At 38.4% G+C, this 15,034-nt stretch overlaps 1 protein-coding gene across 1 annotated transcript in view; it reads left to right on the plus strand.

Moving 5' to 3' along the window:
• The window catches only part of LTA4H (leukotriene A4 hydrolase), a 29,287-nt gene that overhangs the window by 13,557 nt on the left and 696 nt on the right, over positions 1–15,034 (plus strand). Inside the window, exons 7-18 of the mRNA XM_057741348.1 lie at positions 623–695; positions 969–1,109; positions 1,975–1,998; positions 2,547–2,617; positions 3,086–3,197; positions 4,082–4,226; positions 5,479–5,582; positions 5,992–6,062; positions 8,301–8,355; positions 11,797–11,892; positions 13,929–14,011; positions 14,661–14,765. Of these exons, the coding sequence (XP_057597331.1) occupies positions 623–695; positions 969–1,109; positions 1,975–1,998; positions 2,547–2,617; positions 3,086–3,197; positions 4,082–4,226; positions 5,479–5,582; positions 5,992–6,062; positions 8,301–8,355; positions 11,797–11,892; positions 13,929–14,011; positions 14,661–14,765 (1,080 nt within the window). The remainder of the gene's footprint in view (positions 1–622; positions 696–968; positions 1,110–1,974; positions 1,999–2,546; positions 2,618–3,085; positions 3,198–4,081; positions 4,227–5,478; positions 5,583–5,991; positions 6,063–8,300; positions 8,356–11,796; positions 11,893–13,928; positions 14,012–14,660; positions 14,766–15,034) is intronic.

Below are 15,034 nucleotides of genomic sequence, written 5' to 3' on the forward strand. Positions count from 1 at the left end.
AACTCCCATTTACACCTCCCTCCAGTCCCTGGTAATCACTGTTCTATTTTTCTGTTTCTCTGAGTTTGACTCCTTTAGATACCTCATAAGTGGAATCATAGAGTATTTGTCCTTTGGTAACTGCCCTATTTCACTTAGCATAATGTCCTTAAGTGTCTTCCATGTTACAGCATGTGACAGGATTTCCTTCTTTTTCTATTTGTCTTTTCTTATATAAAAGTGTTCAACTTTTAAGTGCATAACAGAGTTTATATCCACCCCCCCGATCTGGAATAATCTCTTTTTGAGTTGTGACTGGGTTTCTATAGTTGTAAGATTGAGGGAAGAAACTAGATGCCTAAAGGTCTTACCAGAACTAGTAAGCTAACCTTTGGGGGCACTTCATGTCTCAGTTTTCACTTGCCCAGACTGCATCCCCTTACAGACATGCAGATTTATTGCCACGTTCACAACAAGAAGTTTGTACCTCAGAGAAGCCATTTAGCCTCACCTCCTCCCCATAAGCACGTGGTAAATCACACTCCTTCTGTAAGGATTTCTGTACAACACTTTAAATCTTTCCTAGAACCAAGTGAGTAATTTGCCTTGAATTTCATTTTTATTAAGCTTTTTCATTTTGCAGGCAAATTGGCCCAAGGACGTTGGTATGGTCTGAGAAAGAGCAGGTGGAAAAGTCTGCTTACGAATTTTCTGAGGTTGGTCAATAAGTTACCCTTTTTAATAACTGTGGTAGATAGTAGATTTAAGATTCTGAGTATGAAATGTGATGCTTTTCAGTAATGTGGTAAAAGAATCAAATAGTATATCTTATTTTATGTGAGTTTGCAGTTTATGCATTTTGGGGTGTCGTTTTCATCTAAAATAAACAATCGTTAATGCATAGCCTTCATAGAAAGCAATGTACACTCTCAGGAAATTTATTCTGGCAACGATTAAGACATACAAATGTATATGCATTAATTTTCCAGACTGAATCTATGCTTAAAATTGCAGAAGATCTGGGAGGTCCATATATTTGGGGGCAGTATGACCTATTGGTCCTGCCGCCATCCTTCCCTTACGGCGGCATGGAAAATCCTTGCCTCACTTTTGTAACTCCTACTCTGCTGGTAAGTGTAAATTTTTCTTCATTTGAAGTTGAGTTTTCCTCAAACATAAACTTAGATGTGCAGAACCTTAGACTCCTAATAATATTTTTTAAAAAGTCTTTTCACTTATTTATGTAACCCTTGTTCCTTATTTTACTGCTTATTGTGTTATTATCATCACCTCAGCTTTCTAAAGAAACTAATTTGGCCACTTGGGAGAAAAGAATATAGTATTCACGGTGCTTGGGGATGCTGAGGGAGGGGGCTGTGTAACAACAGTCTATTGATGAATTATGTGTCCAGACAAAGAAACTATACCATTTACACTTGGCATATAGGTACTGGTTTAAAAAAACAAACAAAGCAAAATTCAGTTTACCATGACTAGGAAAGAACTAGCCCACAGCGTATAGCTATATTTTAGATGCCTTTGTTAGCTATTTAAAATCCTTCCTAGAACCTAGTGAGTAATGGAGTAACAACTAACTAAATAAAACACACCATAGGAGACATAGGATACTCCAGACTTTTCTTAAATATACTGCAGGTAGTAAGGAGAGAATGAAGGTACATAGGGGCAAATAAGAGCAGATATTAAACAAATGGAAGGGGAGAAATGTTTCCTGGGAGTTAGAGACAGGTATACTGGCTCTTGTAGCATTGGAAAAACTCCCAAAATTAGGGAGAGAAAGAATAATGCTATTTTGTAGTCCTGCGTTTTAAAAAAATTTCCTCAATACACATTGCTTTTGAACGCTTTGGAGTGCCACAGCAGAAATACAGTGGACCATAAACGCCAGAATACTACGTCTTGACATACGCAGCCTTTTAAATGTAGTCTGTAATTTGATTTCTGAAATACTAAGGTAACTTTCTTCTTTTTTAGGCAGGTGACAAGTCACTCTCCAATGTAAGTTAAAACTTATTAGCATGGTCTTACCCTCAAGAAATATTAAGTCAACTGATTTTTTTTTTAAGCTTTTTATTGGAAGTCAACTGATTTTAAAATATCCATTGTGTCGTTATATTGAAGACATAGTTATAAAAGATAACTTGGGGATACTTGTTGCAAGACATTACTACATTATCAATAGGATTTAACAGATTTAAGAACATTTTATGGTTTGATCTCTTCATATGTTTATAAATATTTTTTAATGGAGTGGTGTATCATTTTCTAAATAATATTTTGTTTCAAATTTTTTAAACTATGCTATACTTTTTTATCTTTAGCTAAATTGTGGGGTTTTTTTGTTTTTTGGGGGTGGTTTTTTTTTTTTTTTTTGCCAAACTGAATATTGCCTTGAATATCTCAGCTAATGTTAAAAAAAATTGAATGATGTGTAAAAAAATAAATTGAACAATGTGGACTTGGAAGAACTAGAATGCTTACATAATGAGTTATTTTAGGTTAAGATAATCAATTTTACCACTAATCACTTCCACTATTTCCTTTAGGTTATTGCACATGAAATATCTCATAGTTGGACAGGAAATCTAGTAACCAACAAAACTTGGGATCACTTTTGGTAAGATTTACTATTACTATTTCTTAATTGGTTCTTGTTATTGATTAATTTCTTTCCCTGACTTCCACCACCTTGAGTTGTTTTGTGTGTATATCTTTGTTATCATCTCTTGGTAGACAGGGATTTTTAAAAAATTCTCTAACACTTGTCATAATGTCAAGTAGAATAGATGTTTTCAGTTGATGCTATTTAGTTCCTGGTATGGTCACATTTTAATACGTGGACACATAAAACCAGAGCCATGGCTTCATTTCCCCTGCTGCCATCTTCTGGTCTGAGCTTCGCATTGTTCTGAACTGAATGCAAGGAAGCCACGCAGAGCAGTCTGCTTAGACTGGAGTATTCATGCCTTACAATTGCTTTGCTACATGGAAACACCAAAAAGAAAATATCTAGAAAATATCTTATTGATGACAGTGCCTTTTTCTCTCAGCCTTGTCAGTGTTTTTATTTTTCAATTTTTTCCAGGTTAAATGAAGGGCATACTGTGTACTTGGAACGCCACATTTGTGGACGATTGTTTGGTGAAAAGTTCAGACATTTTCATGCTCTGGGAGGATGGGGAGAACTCCAGAATTCGGTAAATGAGTCACACTTTTAAAAGCATTCATCCCAAGTTGTGTAGGTGTTGTAAAGCAGCAAGTAGCAATAAGAAAGTCATTTTTACCCATGTGGGAAATCAAACAGATGCTGGTGTGATGATGTTCTATTGTTACATGTGTCATTATCCCCTGTAAAGTCGTGTTCATGACCGTAGGACCTCACTGGGGCTTTGCGATTAATGGAGTTGGTTACTCTGAATTTCATTTGGTGTATTTTTGTCATTTTTTTAAAAAAAATTTATTTATTTTCTGTTTTATTTATTGGCTGCGTTGGGTCTTCGTTGCTGTGCACAGGCTTTCTGTAGTTGTGGAGAGCTGAGGCTACTCTTCATTGCAGTGCACAGGCTTCCTATTGCTGTGGCTTCTATTGTTGTGGAGCACGGGCTCTGGGCGCACGGGCTCAGTAGTTGTGGCTTGAGGGCTCTAGAGTGCAGGCTCAGTAGTTGTGGCACATGGGCTTAGTTGCTCCGTGGCATGTGGAATCTTCCTGAACTAGGGCTCGAACCCGTGTCCCCTGCATTGGCAGGCGGATTCTTAACCACTGCACCACCGGGGAAGCCCCTATTTTTGTCATTTTTAAATGCTCTCTCCTGAGAGCTGAATTTGCTAACCAGGCATTGAAACATATTTCTAGTCTTTTATTGGGCAAGAAATATCACGGAACCTTACGCTAGTAGCCATTCTATGAACAGACTTCCGGAAATCTGCCCTAACATATCCTACAATTTCCAGTCTCTAAGTTTAAGTTCTAGATTCCCCTAACGTTATGCCACTGAGTGTAATAACACTTCCTTACTAGCTTGTTTACATGTTGGTAACCAGACTTCATATTCGAACAGTCCTCTAATTTTGTGTCTCGCAGATAAATACTTTTGGGGAGACACATCCTTTCACCAAACTTGTGGTTGATCTGACGAATGTAGACCCTGACGTGGCGTATTCTTCAGTTCCCTATGAGAAGGGCTTTGCTTTACTCTTTTACCTTGAACAGCTTCTTGGAGGACCAGGTAAGTGGTTGGCATTTTCTGAATTTTTTGTTTTGAGGGTAACAGAAAGAATTTTTAACTGTTGTTTTTGCCCCATTTTATTCTTTCAGTTCATTTTATGTAGTTGCTGAAGAAATCAGTATCGTTTTCTAATGTTACCTTTCTACTTAAAATCTTGAATAACCTCCGAGTTCTAAATTACGCTGCTTGACTTGAAAAAAAAAAAACTTGTCAGTATTTTAAAAATTAGGAAACTAGTATGTACTCATTGAAAAAAATTTTGTGTGGTGCAGAAGTTTATAAGAGTGACAAGTGAGAGTCCCTCAGTTCGGTGTGCATGGCTCCAGAGCTTTTACTGAGTATAAGTGAATAAACAAACAAATATATGTGTGTGTATATATACGTATGTATATATATATTTACTTTTATTACAGAAAATGAATACTATATATTTGTTCTAGATTTATTTTTTAATTCGACAATATTTCACATACGTCCTTCCATGTCAGAACTTACAAATCTATCTTATGCTTTTTAATGCCATCATAGTACTTCATTATATAGGTGTGCTCTCCTTAGTGAATGGACTTTGAATGCCCTCTCTCATCTGTATCCATTCTGGATGGCCAATCTTATTTTCCTCTTTTTTTTAAAAAAATTAATGTTTTTATGACTTCACTGGGTCTTCGTTGCTGCTCACGGGCTTTTTTCTAGTTGTGTCAGCGGTGGCTACTCTGTTGCAGTGTGTGGGCTTCTCATGGCGGTGGTGTCTCTTGTTGTGGAGCACAGGCTCTAGGCACTCGAGCTTCAGTAATTGCAACACGTGGGCTCAGTGGTTGCGGTGCACGGGCCTAGTTGCTCCTCAGCATGTGGGATCTTCCCGGACCAGGGCTTGAACCCCAGTTCCTGCATTGGCAGGCGGATTCTTAACCACTGCGCCACCAGGGAAGTCCCTCTTTTCTAGTTATACAAAGATCATTGGTTTTGGAACTTGTATTATATATTCCTTTTCTGTGTCTTGTGTCATCCCCTTACCTCTAATTAGGATTTCTCTTCTCCCTTCCACCAAATTACATATGTTCTTCAAGGTACAACTTAAGTCCTACCTCTGTTTTTGAACATTCTTTTAAAGTCCTCACTAGTTTCCCTATTTTCTGACTGTTCTCCATTCTCTGTGGTTTGGTACACTGCAAGGCACCAAAAAAATGTGTTAACTAATTACTTTTCCATTAACTGACTTCTTTTTCTTTTCTTCTTTTTTAAAAACTCTTAGAGGTTTTCCTGGAATTCTTAAAGGCGTATGTTGAGAAATTTTCCTACAAGAGCATAACCACTGATGACTGGAAGGATTTCCTGTATTCCCACTTTAAAGATAAGGTTGCATTTTAAAACCTTTCTTATTTTTCATGCCCATATCTTTATTTAAAGGCTATTTGTTAGGCTGCTTTGAATTATTTAATAGTAGTATTAGTTTAGAATTTAAGGTTCAATCTTTCAGCATTTTCCTCTTTAAAATGTAATCTCAACAGTATGACCTAATGTGTAGAATTTTCCTATTTCAGAGCAATCTGCAATAATATGTTTCAGAAATTTGTGTGTGTACTTAATTTTCCTATTTTTATTATTTAAAAGAACATTACTAGTTAATATAAATTTATTTTAGAAAAGAGATTTATTCAGTGTAGACAGAATTATAGATTTGAGGACCTAAAAGTCTGTTTTAGATTTTTTTTTTTCAATAGAAAAGATTGTTCTCTAGCAAACTGGGTGTTCCTTCTGTTCTCAGGTTGATATTCTCAATCAAGTGGATTGGAACACCTGGCTGTACTCTCCTGGACTGCCCCCCGTGAAGCCCAAGTCAGTATTACCTACTCATGCTTTCCTTCTCATTCTCCTAAATCCTAGAGCTCCTCAAAATATCTGAAAGCATTTTATGCCTTCCTTAAGCTAGTTTGTGATGAGAGTTGAGTTCTTAGGAGTTAGAACCTTAACCCTGAGGTCAAAAAAGTAATTTCCATGATATTATAAATTAGTGTAATTCATTGCAGGTAATTATGGAGTCCATACCTCCTTTCTGCACAAGGATGGTGAGAGATATAGAGAAGAGTTGATATTGCCTGTTCCCTGAAAACCGTCGCAGTAAGAAAAATAACATGGAAGCATCATGTTCATCATTACAACAGTGTCCCCACTTCCAGAGGAGGCTTAGCTAGGGTAAAGTGTCTTGCTGAGAGTTGAGATTCAAACCCTGGTTGTTGTAAGCCCTCCGTTACCCTGTCTTTTAAACTAAACACCTTCCTCAAATCAGGGACCTGAACCTTGGTCTCCCAAGAGTCGTATCAGGAGATGCTAACTTCTCCATGCTGCAGCCAGGACCTTGCTGTTCCCTCCACCTTGAGTACTCTTTACCCAGTTAATTCCAATATCAACTCAAGAACCGCTTCCTCGTGGAAGCATTCCTTAACCTCTCTAGCCAGGTCAAGTCTCCCATTTCGGGTTTCTCGGTGCTGTGTATCGCCTCTTCACAGCCCACAGTCATAATCTTAGATTTATTTGTGATTGTTAAGTCTTTCTCCTTCATGACATTGAAGCACCATGGGAACGGGGCTCATACCTAATTCAATCATTACTTTTCTTAGGACCTTGTCCTAAGTAAGGGTTGCTTCCCCTCACTGGGCGAATCCTTATTTAATTTTTCATTACAACGAGAAGGAAGTTTCAGGTACCAGGAAACAGCAGCCAAAGGTTTTACTGTCCCGTTGTTCCTTATGAAATCAGTGCTAAGTTGTGTTCTAGTTGAAGGTGATTAACTGCTAAACTTTATTGGTATTAACCCCTAATTAATAGTGTCATCACTTTTTTTGGGGGGGGCTGCATTGGGTTTTTGTTGCTGCGTGTGGGCATTCTCTAGTTGCAGCAAGTAGGGGCTACTCTTCATTGTGGTGTGCTGGCTTCTCATCACAGTGGCTTCTCTTGTTGTGGAGCACAGGCTCTAGGCGGGCACGCTTCAATAGTTGTGGCACATGGGCTTCAGTAGTTGTGGCTCACGGGCTTAGTTGCTCCATGGCATGTGGGATCTTCCCGGACCAGGGCTCGAACCCTTGTCGTCTGCATTGGCAGGCGAATTCTTAACCACTGCGCCACCAGGGAAGTCTCTCCACTTGGTCTTGAGGGCAAACAAAAAGGCTTGTCTACTGTCCACAGCCTACTTCATGAAAATAAACTGGCAGCTGATACAAAGAAGGTCACTGCTTTGACCCCTTTATTATCTCTCCCAGGGCACAAACTCTCTGAAAGCAAGTTTAGTGGTCACTTCTAATCAAAACTTACCCCATTTAGGCCCTGCAGGGCAGGTACCCCTCTGTTCTCTAACAGAAACATTTCACAGCAAGCAAGCGTGAATTATGGACAAAGAGGGATGTTTTACAAGGATCTTGCACACATTACTGGTCTCTTCCATTGTTGCAAAATGTATGATTTGTTTTCCAAGTTAAGAATACATAAACCTTAGCATAAGTTGCTTTGCTTAATGGTCAGAGTTCGTCAATCCTATTTTCTTCTGAAAAGAGAGGAACAAAATCACATGATTTTGGAGTCTCCCAAGGGTGTCACCATTATTTCCCCATTGTCTAGAAAAGTGCCTGTCACATAGCAGCCGCCCGCAGTTTAGATGGTTGGAACAACGGAAAGTAAAAGCCATGAGAGCAAGGACTTTGTGGTGTTTACCACGTCGTCCTTTGTGCCTGGAACTGCTCCTGCCATCCAGGAAACGCTGAACACGCTCCGCTCAGCCCCAGCCCCTTCAGCCTACACTACTGAAGCATGTGACGGTCTCTGCTGAGATGTTTTGGCATTCTCTCCAAAGAATAATCCAGTGTTTCATTAATTTGGTATCCACTTGGATTTCCATGTTCTTAGATGATACCCGTGATATTTAAGTCAGGTAGAAGATTTCCTATTTCCATCACTCTGGAGTTATCTTTATTTTCAAAGAACTTTGAGATTTAAGTATGTTCTGTAACTTCAAAATGGCATTGATGCAAAAGCATGTGTCTTTTTATAAAATGTAATCTCTAACATTTTTAATCTTTGCAGTTACGATATGACTCTGACAAATGCTTGTATTGCCTTAAGTCAAAGATGGATTACTGTGAGTAGTAACGTATGATTTTTGACTCCTTTTTGAATTGTACAAATGCATCTCTACTCAATAAAGTGGAGGAGTGCTGCTTTACTTATGAACTCATGTATTTGGAAAGGCTATTCGTTAAGTCAAGTTTGTCCAAAATATCATACCAGCCCTCAATGTGTAAAGTTAAATTTGAGGGGGAAAACAAATGGATGTTGATAGTGTTAGTTCTGATTTTTCTTGCTCTTGAAAGGGAAAAGGGTGGGGGAATATAGGCCTCTTAGGGGAGAGTAAATGATTTTTAGGAAAGATGAATGGGCTCTTAAAAGAATAGATAGGGAGGTATGATAGTTTGCACCAAAGTTTGTCTGGGTGTGGAGAACAAGAGAGAGGAGTAGAAAGCTCCAGGTATTGGGAGAATCCAGTCAGAGCCAGAAGAAGGAAGAGAAACCAAATCAGGAGTAAGGCAAATCAGGAAAGTGGAACAAGAAACAATGGCAAAAGATACTCTTAATTTTAAATAAAATATAAACATCTTTTTGGAGATTCTCATAACATCATAACAAAGTTAGATCATTACTGGCATTTTTCACAGAACTAGAGCAAGAAATCTTACGATTTGTGTGGAAACACAAAAGACCCCGAATAGCCAAAGCAATCTTGAGAAAGAAAAATGGAGTTGGTGGAATCAGGCTTCCTGACTTCAAACTATACTACAAGGCCATAGTGATCAAGACAGTATGGTACTGGCACAAAAATAGAAAGGAAGATCAATGGAATAGAATAGAGAACTCAGAAGTAAGCCCAAACACATATGGGCACCCTATCTTTGACAAAGGAGGCAAGAATATACAATGGAAAAAAGACAGCCTCTTCAATAAGTGGTGCTGGGAAAATTGGACAGCTACATGTAAAAGAATGAAATTAGAACACTTCCTAACACCATACACAAAAATAAACTCCAAATGGATTAAAGACCTACATGTAAGGCCAGACACTGTAAAACTCCGAGAGGAAAACATAGGCAGAACACTCTGTGACATCCATCAAAGCAAGATCCTTTTTGACCCACCTCCTAGAATCATGGAAATAAAATCAAGAATAAACAAATGGGACCTCATGAAACTTAAAAGCTTTTGCACAGCGAAAGAAACCATAAACAAGACTAGAAGGCAACCCTCAGAATGGGAAAAAATAATTGCCTATGAAACAACGGACAAAGGATTAACCTCCAAAATATACAAGCAGCTCATGCAGCTGAATACCAAAAAAGCAAATAACCCAATCCACAAATGGGCAGAAGACCTAAATAGACATTTCTCCAAAGAAGACATACAAATGGCCAACAAACACATGAAAAGATGCTCAACATCACTCATCATCAGAGAAATGCAAATCAAAGCCACAATGAGGTATCACCTCACACCAATCAGAATGGCCATCATCACAAAATCTGGAAACCACAAATGTTGGAGAGGGTGTGGAGAAAAGGGAACTCTCCTGCACTGTTGGTGGGACTGTAAGTTGGTACAGCCACTATGGAAAACAATTTGGAGGTTCCTTAAAAAACTACAAATAGAACTACCATATGATCCAGTAATCCCACTACTGGGCATATACCCAAAGAAAACCATAATCCCAAAAGAAACTTGTACCATGATGTTTATTGCAGCACTATTTACAATAGCCAGGACATGGAAGCAACCTAAATGCCATCAACAAATGAATGGATAAAGAAGATGTGGCATATATATATACAATGGAATATTACTCAGCTATAAAAAGGGATGAGATGGAGCTATATGTCATGAGGTGAAAGACGTAGAGTCTGTCATACAGAGTGAAGTAAGTCAGAAAGAGAAAGACAAATATTGTATGCTAACTCACATATACGGAATCTAAAAATGGTACTGATGAACTCAGTGACAAGAACAAGGACGCAGATGCAGAGAATTGGACTGGAGAACTCGAGGTTTGGGAGGGGGCGGGGGGTGAAGGGGAAGCTGAGACGAAGTGAGAGAGTAGCACAGACATTTATATACTACCAACTGTAAAATAGATAGCCAGTGGGAAGTTGTTGTATAACAAAGGGAGTCCAACTCGAGGATGGAAGATGCCTTAGAGGACTGGGACAGGGAGGGTGGGGGGGACTCCAGGGAGGGTGGGGGGGGGAGTCGAGGGAGGGAGGGAATACGGGGATATGTGTATAAAAACAGATGATTGAACTTGGTGTACCCCCTCCAAATAATAAATAAATAAATAAAATTTTTTAAAAAAAGAAAAAAAAAAAAGATCATTACTAACTTTTTAGATCTAAGTTCAAGATTTCTTTTTGTAAGCAAATATAAACTCTAGCAGCTTCCTATCAGAGGAGCAGACTGGCTGTGGCGCATATGTACCCCCTCTGTCAGTACTTTGCCCTCCCCATCTCATGCTTCTCTACCCACCTCGCCCTCCCACGTCACCGTGACCATGAATTTTGGTTTATCATTCCCCTGCTCTTTATGTTTTTACCGCTAATAAATACCTCTTCAATAGGTAGTTTAAATTTGCATGTTTTTGAGGAGAGAATGAGATCGGTAAGTTCTAATATTTAGGTGAGGTTCTAAAGAGGGAAGAAGTTCTGATAGTAAGGGTGTTTTGAAGGGGCAAGAAGGTGTAAAATAATGTTTCTGTACAAGAATGTATATGCATACATTAAATTTTCTGGCAGGATATGCAAGGAGCTAAGGAGTGGGACTTTGAGACCTAAGGAGTAGGCAAAAGCAAAGGAATTTTTCAGTTGCTCCTATTTGATTTTTTTTTTAACCTTTGCATATATTTCTTTTAAAGTTAAAAGAAACCCTAGTTTAAAAGAATTTAAGACTATTTTAAATGATTTTAAAAATACTTATCTCGATAAGCTTTATTTAATGTTCCTTAATCATTTCCTCAAAGATAATTCACAATGAATCCTAAATTGAAAAGTATAGACCCACTTGTTTTTTCCTTAGATGATTTCCAAGATTAAGTGGGGAAAATTGAATGTGTGGAGACTAAAGGAAAGATCCGTTTGTGGCCTTATGAGTTCAGTAGTGTGATATTTAAAAGAATATGCAATTTGATTATGTACCCAAATTTTTGAATTGGCCTATAAATTAGTTGACATGCTTTTTGTAGTGTTTCTTTACTTTGGAAATCTATATATCATGAACGGTACAGAGGATGTCAAAAGTTTCCTCCAATCTTACTGTTAATAGTCTAATTTTTCTTGAGTAATATAGATTTAGGAGTCATATCAGCTCTTTAAGTTAGAGTGATGCCATCTCAGAATGATTAAAATAGCTAACGCTTAAATTTATTTTTTATAATCTAATGCATCCTTGTATTTCTCTTTCTGAACTTTTACTTTTATGTCAGATAAACCAATGCATGTTATTGAATTGTACAGGAATGGAAATAATCAGGCAACATTTATTTTAGGCCAAAGAAGATGATTTAAATTCATTCAGCTCAGCAGACCTAAAAGACTTCTCTTCTCATCAGATAAATGAATTTTTAGCCCAGATGCTCCAGAGAGTAAGTACTAGCTCAAAACATTAGAAATTAAAATGGGCATAAAGGCACAGAATTCATGGTTGAACCCCACTTGGAAAAAATATTAATGTGGAAACTAATAGAAAAAATGGTTTGTTAAAATCCATTCGTTTACTTACAAATGTGTTGAACACCTGCTATGTTTAGTATTGTGCTGAATATAAAAATATGTGAGAAAAATATGCCGTGTCCTCAAAAAGTTTATAATGTAGTAGGAAAGGTCACACGTGCAAAAGTTAGCAATAAAAAAAGGGATTTTAGGTGTCATTTGAGAAAAAAGGGAGGAAGGACTCCCTTGCAACTCGGGTAGTCAGGAAGGATTTTGGAGGCGTGGGCTCGATTTGAGCGGAGCAGAGCAGCAGGGAGGTAGAAGTTCAAGTCAGAAGGAGCAGGAGGTGCCCGCGGGGCCAGTGTTGCAGAAGGAGGAAGTCGTAGCTCTGGGAAAGAGGTTAATGAAGAGAACACCAGAAAGGCTGCTAGGATCAGACGAGATGAGTCTCGACTGCCAAGCTAAGAATGTTAGATGTGATTCTCGGCAGTCGCGAGGATTTACCATTAACAAGAGAGTCATCTGATAAGATGGTGGATTGTGAAGACTATTCCATTGGTGCTGGGGAGGCTAGACTGACACGAGGAACGCTGGTGGTGAAGTTAGTTGGGAGGCTCGCAGGAGTACAGGACAGGAGGGAGGGAGCTGGCGGGGAGGGAGAACACAGGACATTAGAGGGAGAACGCATAGCGTGGAGCACGAGGTCTAGGGACTGACTGCATTGGGGGTTAACGGGAAGGAGTTCAAGCAGATTTGAAGGTGTCAAAGCCAGGTAGTTAAAAGAATATGCGAAGCTGAGAGGAGACGCTGTATGTTGAGAGGGAGATAGGGACGGGGGCTTTGCTATTACATGACAGGGAGCTCTTAGGTGTAAGGACCTTGAGAGGGACCGAGAAGACTTTGAACAGAACTTCCTATGGAATTGATACAAAATGAGGAAGAGGGATTTAAAGCATTTGTCGTGCATGAAGCCCTCATCATGGTCTCACACGTTTCTGTGGCCCCGCCTGCCGCGTGGCCTGGAACCACGAAGAGAGAAAGCACGATGGGATGACTGGGGAGCGGCACGGCAGACACTGGGAAAGGAAGGGTGCCTAGGAGGTGACCTTAACCAGCTGGCCTACCCGGCCGGACTTGGAGCCTCGTAGAAACAACTTGAGACGGGTCCAGCAGTCATGAGAGCAGCGATGGTTAACGAGTGTGGAGCAGGGTTCTGTGAGATGAGGTGGCTGAAGCAGAGGGTCACCATCTCCCGAGTGGACCCTCTGCCTGCACCCTGCAGGCACCGCAGACGCGCCGCCTGCCCAAACTGAGCTCTTCTTCCTCTCCTTCACCCAAACATTTTTCCCCTTTAGCATGGCTTAATCTGGGCACAGGAGTTTATGAACCCCCTGAAACTGTACATAAAAGTGTGTGTTTATATGGTCAATGTATTTTTCCCTCATCACAAAAGGGTCCGTATTCGTCATCAGATTCTGAAAAAGGTCTGTAATATAAAAGTTTAAAAACTGCTATTTTGTAGGGATATAGATAATTTAAAAGGGATCTCGGAGGAAACATACAAAGATAAAGCTGGGGGGAGTCAGTAAGGGAAAAAATTAACTGTGATTGAATCTGGAGAATAGAATAAATTTGAGATAGTTAGGGTGTAAAGAAGAACTTGAAAGACTCTGGAAAGGATCTGAAAGTTAGTATTTATACCAAAAAGTCTGAAGAGAGTACTTCTCATTTAATTCTCCAAGTGGCTCGCAAATTAAATTATCCCTTGGCTCCTAGTAGAATACCCTTATTCAGGATAAGTTTGCACCAAATTTATTTTAGTGTGCATTTGTTTCTTTTATTTTTATCTAACTTATTTCTATATTATAAAATATTGAGGATTTTAATCTGGCTAAGAATTTCTCTCCAGCTCCTTTCTTCCAAGGAATCCTGTTGAAATGATACGTTATACTTCTTTATTTTGCTCTAGGCACCTCTTCCATTGGGGCACATAAAGCGAATGCAAGAGGTGTACAACTTCAATGCCATTAACAATTCTGAAATACGATTCAGGTACATCATTTTAACTTGTCTCTGTGGAAGAAAGTGGAAAACCAGTTTAAAAGGTGGAGAAAGGGAAAACAGTGTATAAGACATATATGAGTCTTGAGACATCCTTCTCAAATTTACTGCATCTATATATATAATTATGATGATCTTTAAGGAATAGTTGCAATATCTGTAATATAATATTAATTTTTTGTTAGAATTTGTTCTAAGCTCCTCTTGCCTTTAAAAAAATTAGAATTAAGGATTCAGTGGTAAATAGGCATTCTTCCACAACTAGCCAAATGGACTCTGAAATGGAAATAGTTAGAAATCTTTGATTCTGTTCATCTTTCTTAATTCAAACTTCTAGTATGAGCTTAAATCAAAGTTTAATTCCTTCAGAAACTGCATATGTAACGTCCATGAGCACCTACATAATCCAAACCTTTTAAAATGTATCATCTTTTTCAAGAACAAACTCCTCTTATTGAGTTATTGAATGGTGTATATAAGGATTTGAGATTCTTAGGATAAAGACACAATATAAAGTGGTGTACAATGTAACTGTAATGGGATTATTCATCATTACAAAAGTAATTTTCAGATATACCTGTCATATCCTGCTTCTTCCTCCTCATTTTCTACTCCATACCCCCTAAAATCCTCCTTTTAGATGGTTACGACTCTGCATTCAATCGAAATGGGAGGAAGCAATTCCTTTGGCTCTAAAAATGGCTACTGAACAAGGAAGAATGAAGTTTACACGACCCTTATTCAAGTAAGAACCAAGTCTCACTATGCTTTGACTTCATATAAGGAATAGGAAAGAAAAATCTTAAACAGATGTTTTTGATGTTGCTAAAATACTTTGTAAAATGCAATCTAAAAATAATATTTTTAAATTTGTTAAAGATTATGGACATAATTTTGGAATAGGAATTAACACTTCTAAATATTTAAAATTTGAGATGATTTCATTAGTTTTTTTTAGAAGGATTATATATAGGTTACCATATGGGCCAAATAGGTTTAGATGCTTGTAAAAAG

This window comes from Hippopotamus amphibius, chromosome 7 (genome assembly GCF_030028045.1).
Source record: "Hippopotamus amphibius kiboko isolate mHipAmp2 chromosome 7, mHipAmp2.hap2, whole genome shotgun sequence".
Lineage (NCBI taxonomy): Eukaryota > Metazoa > Chordata > Mammalia > Artiodactyla > Hippopotamidae > Hippopotamus > Hippopotamus amphibius.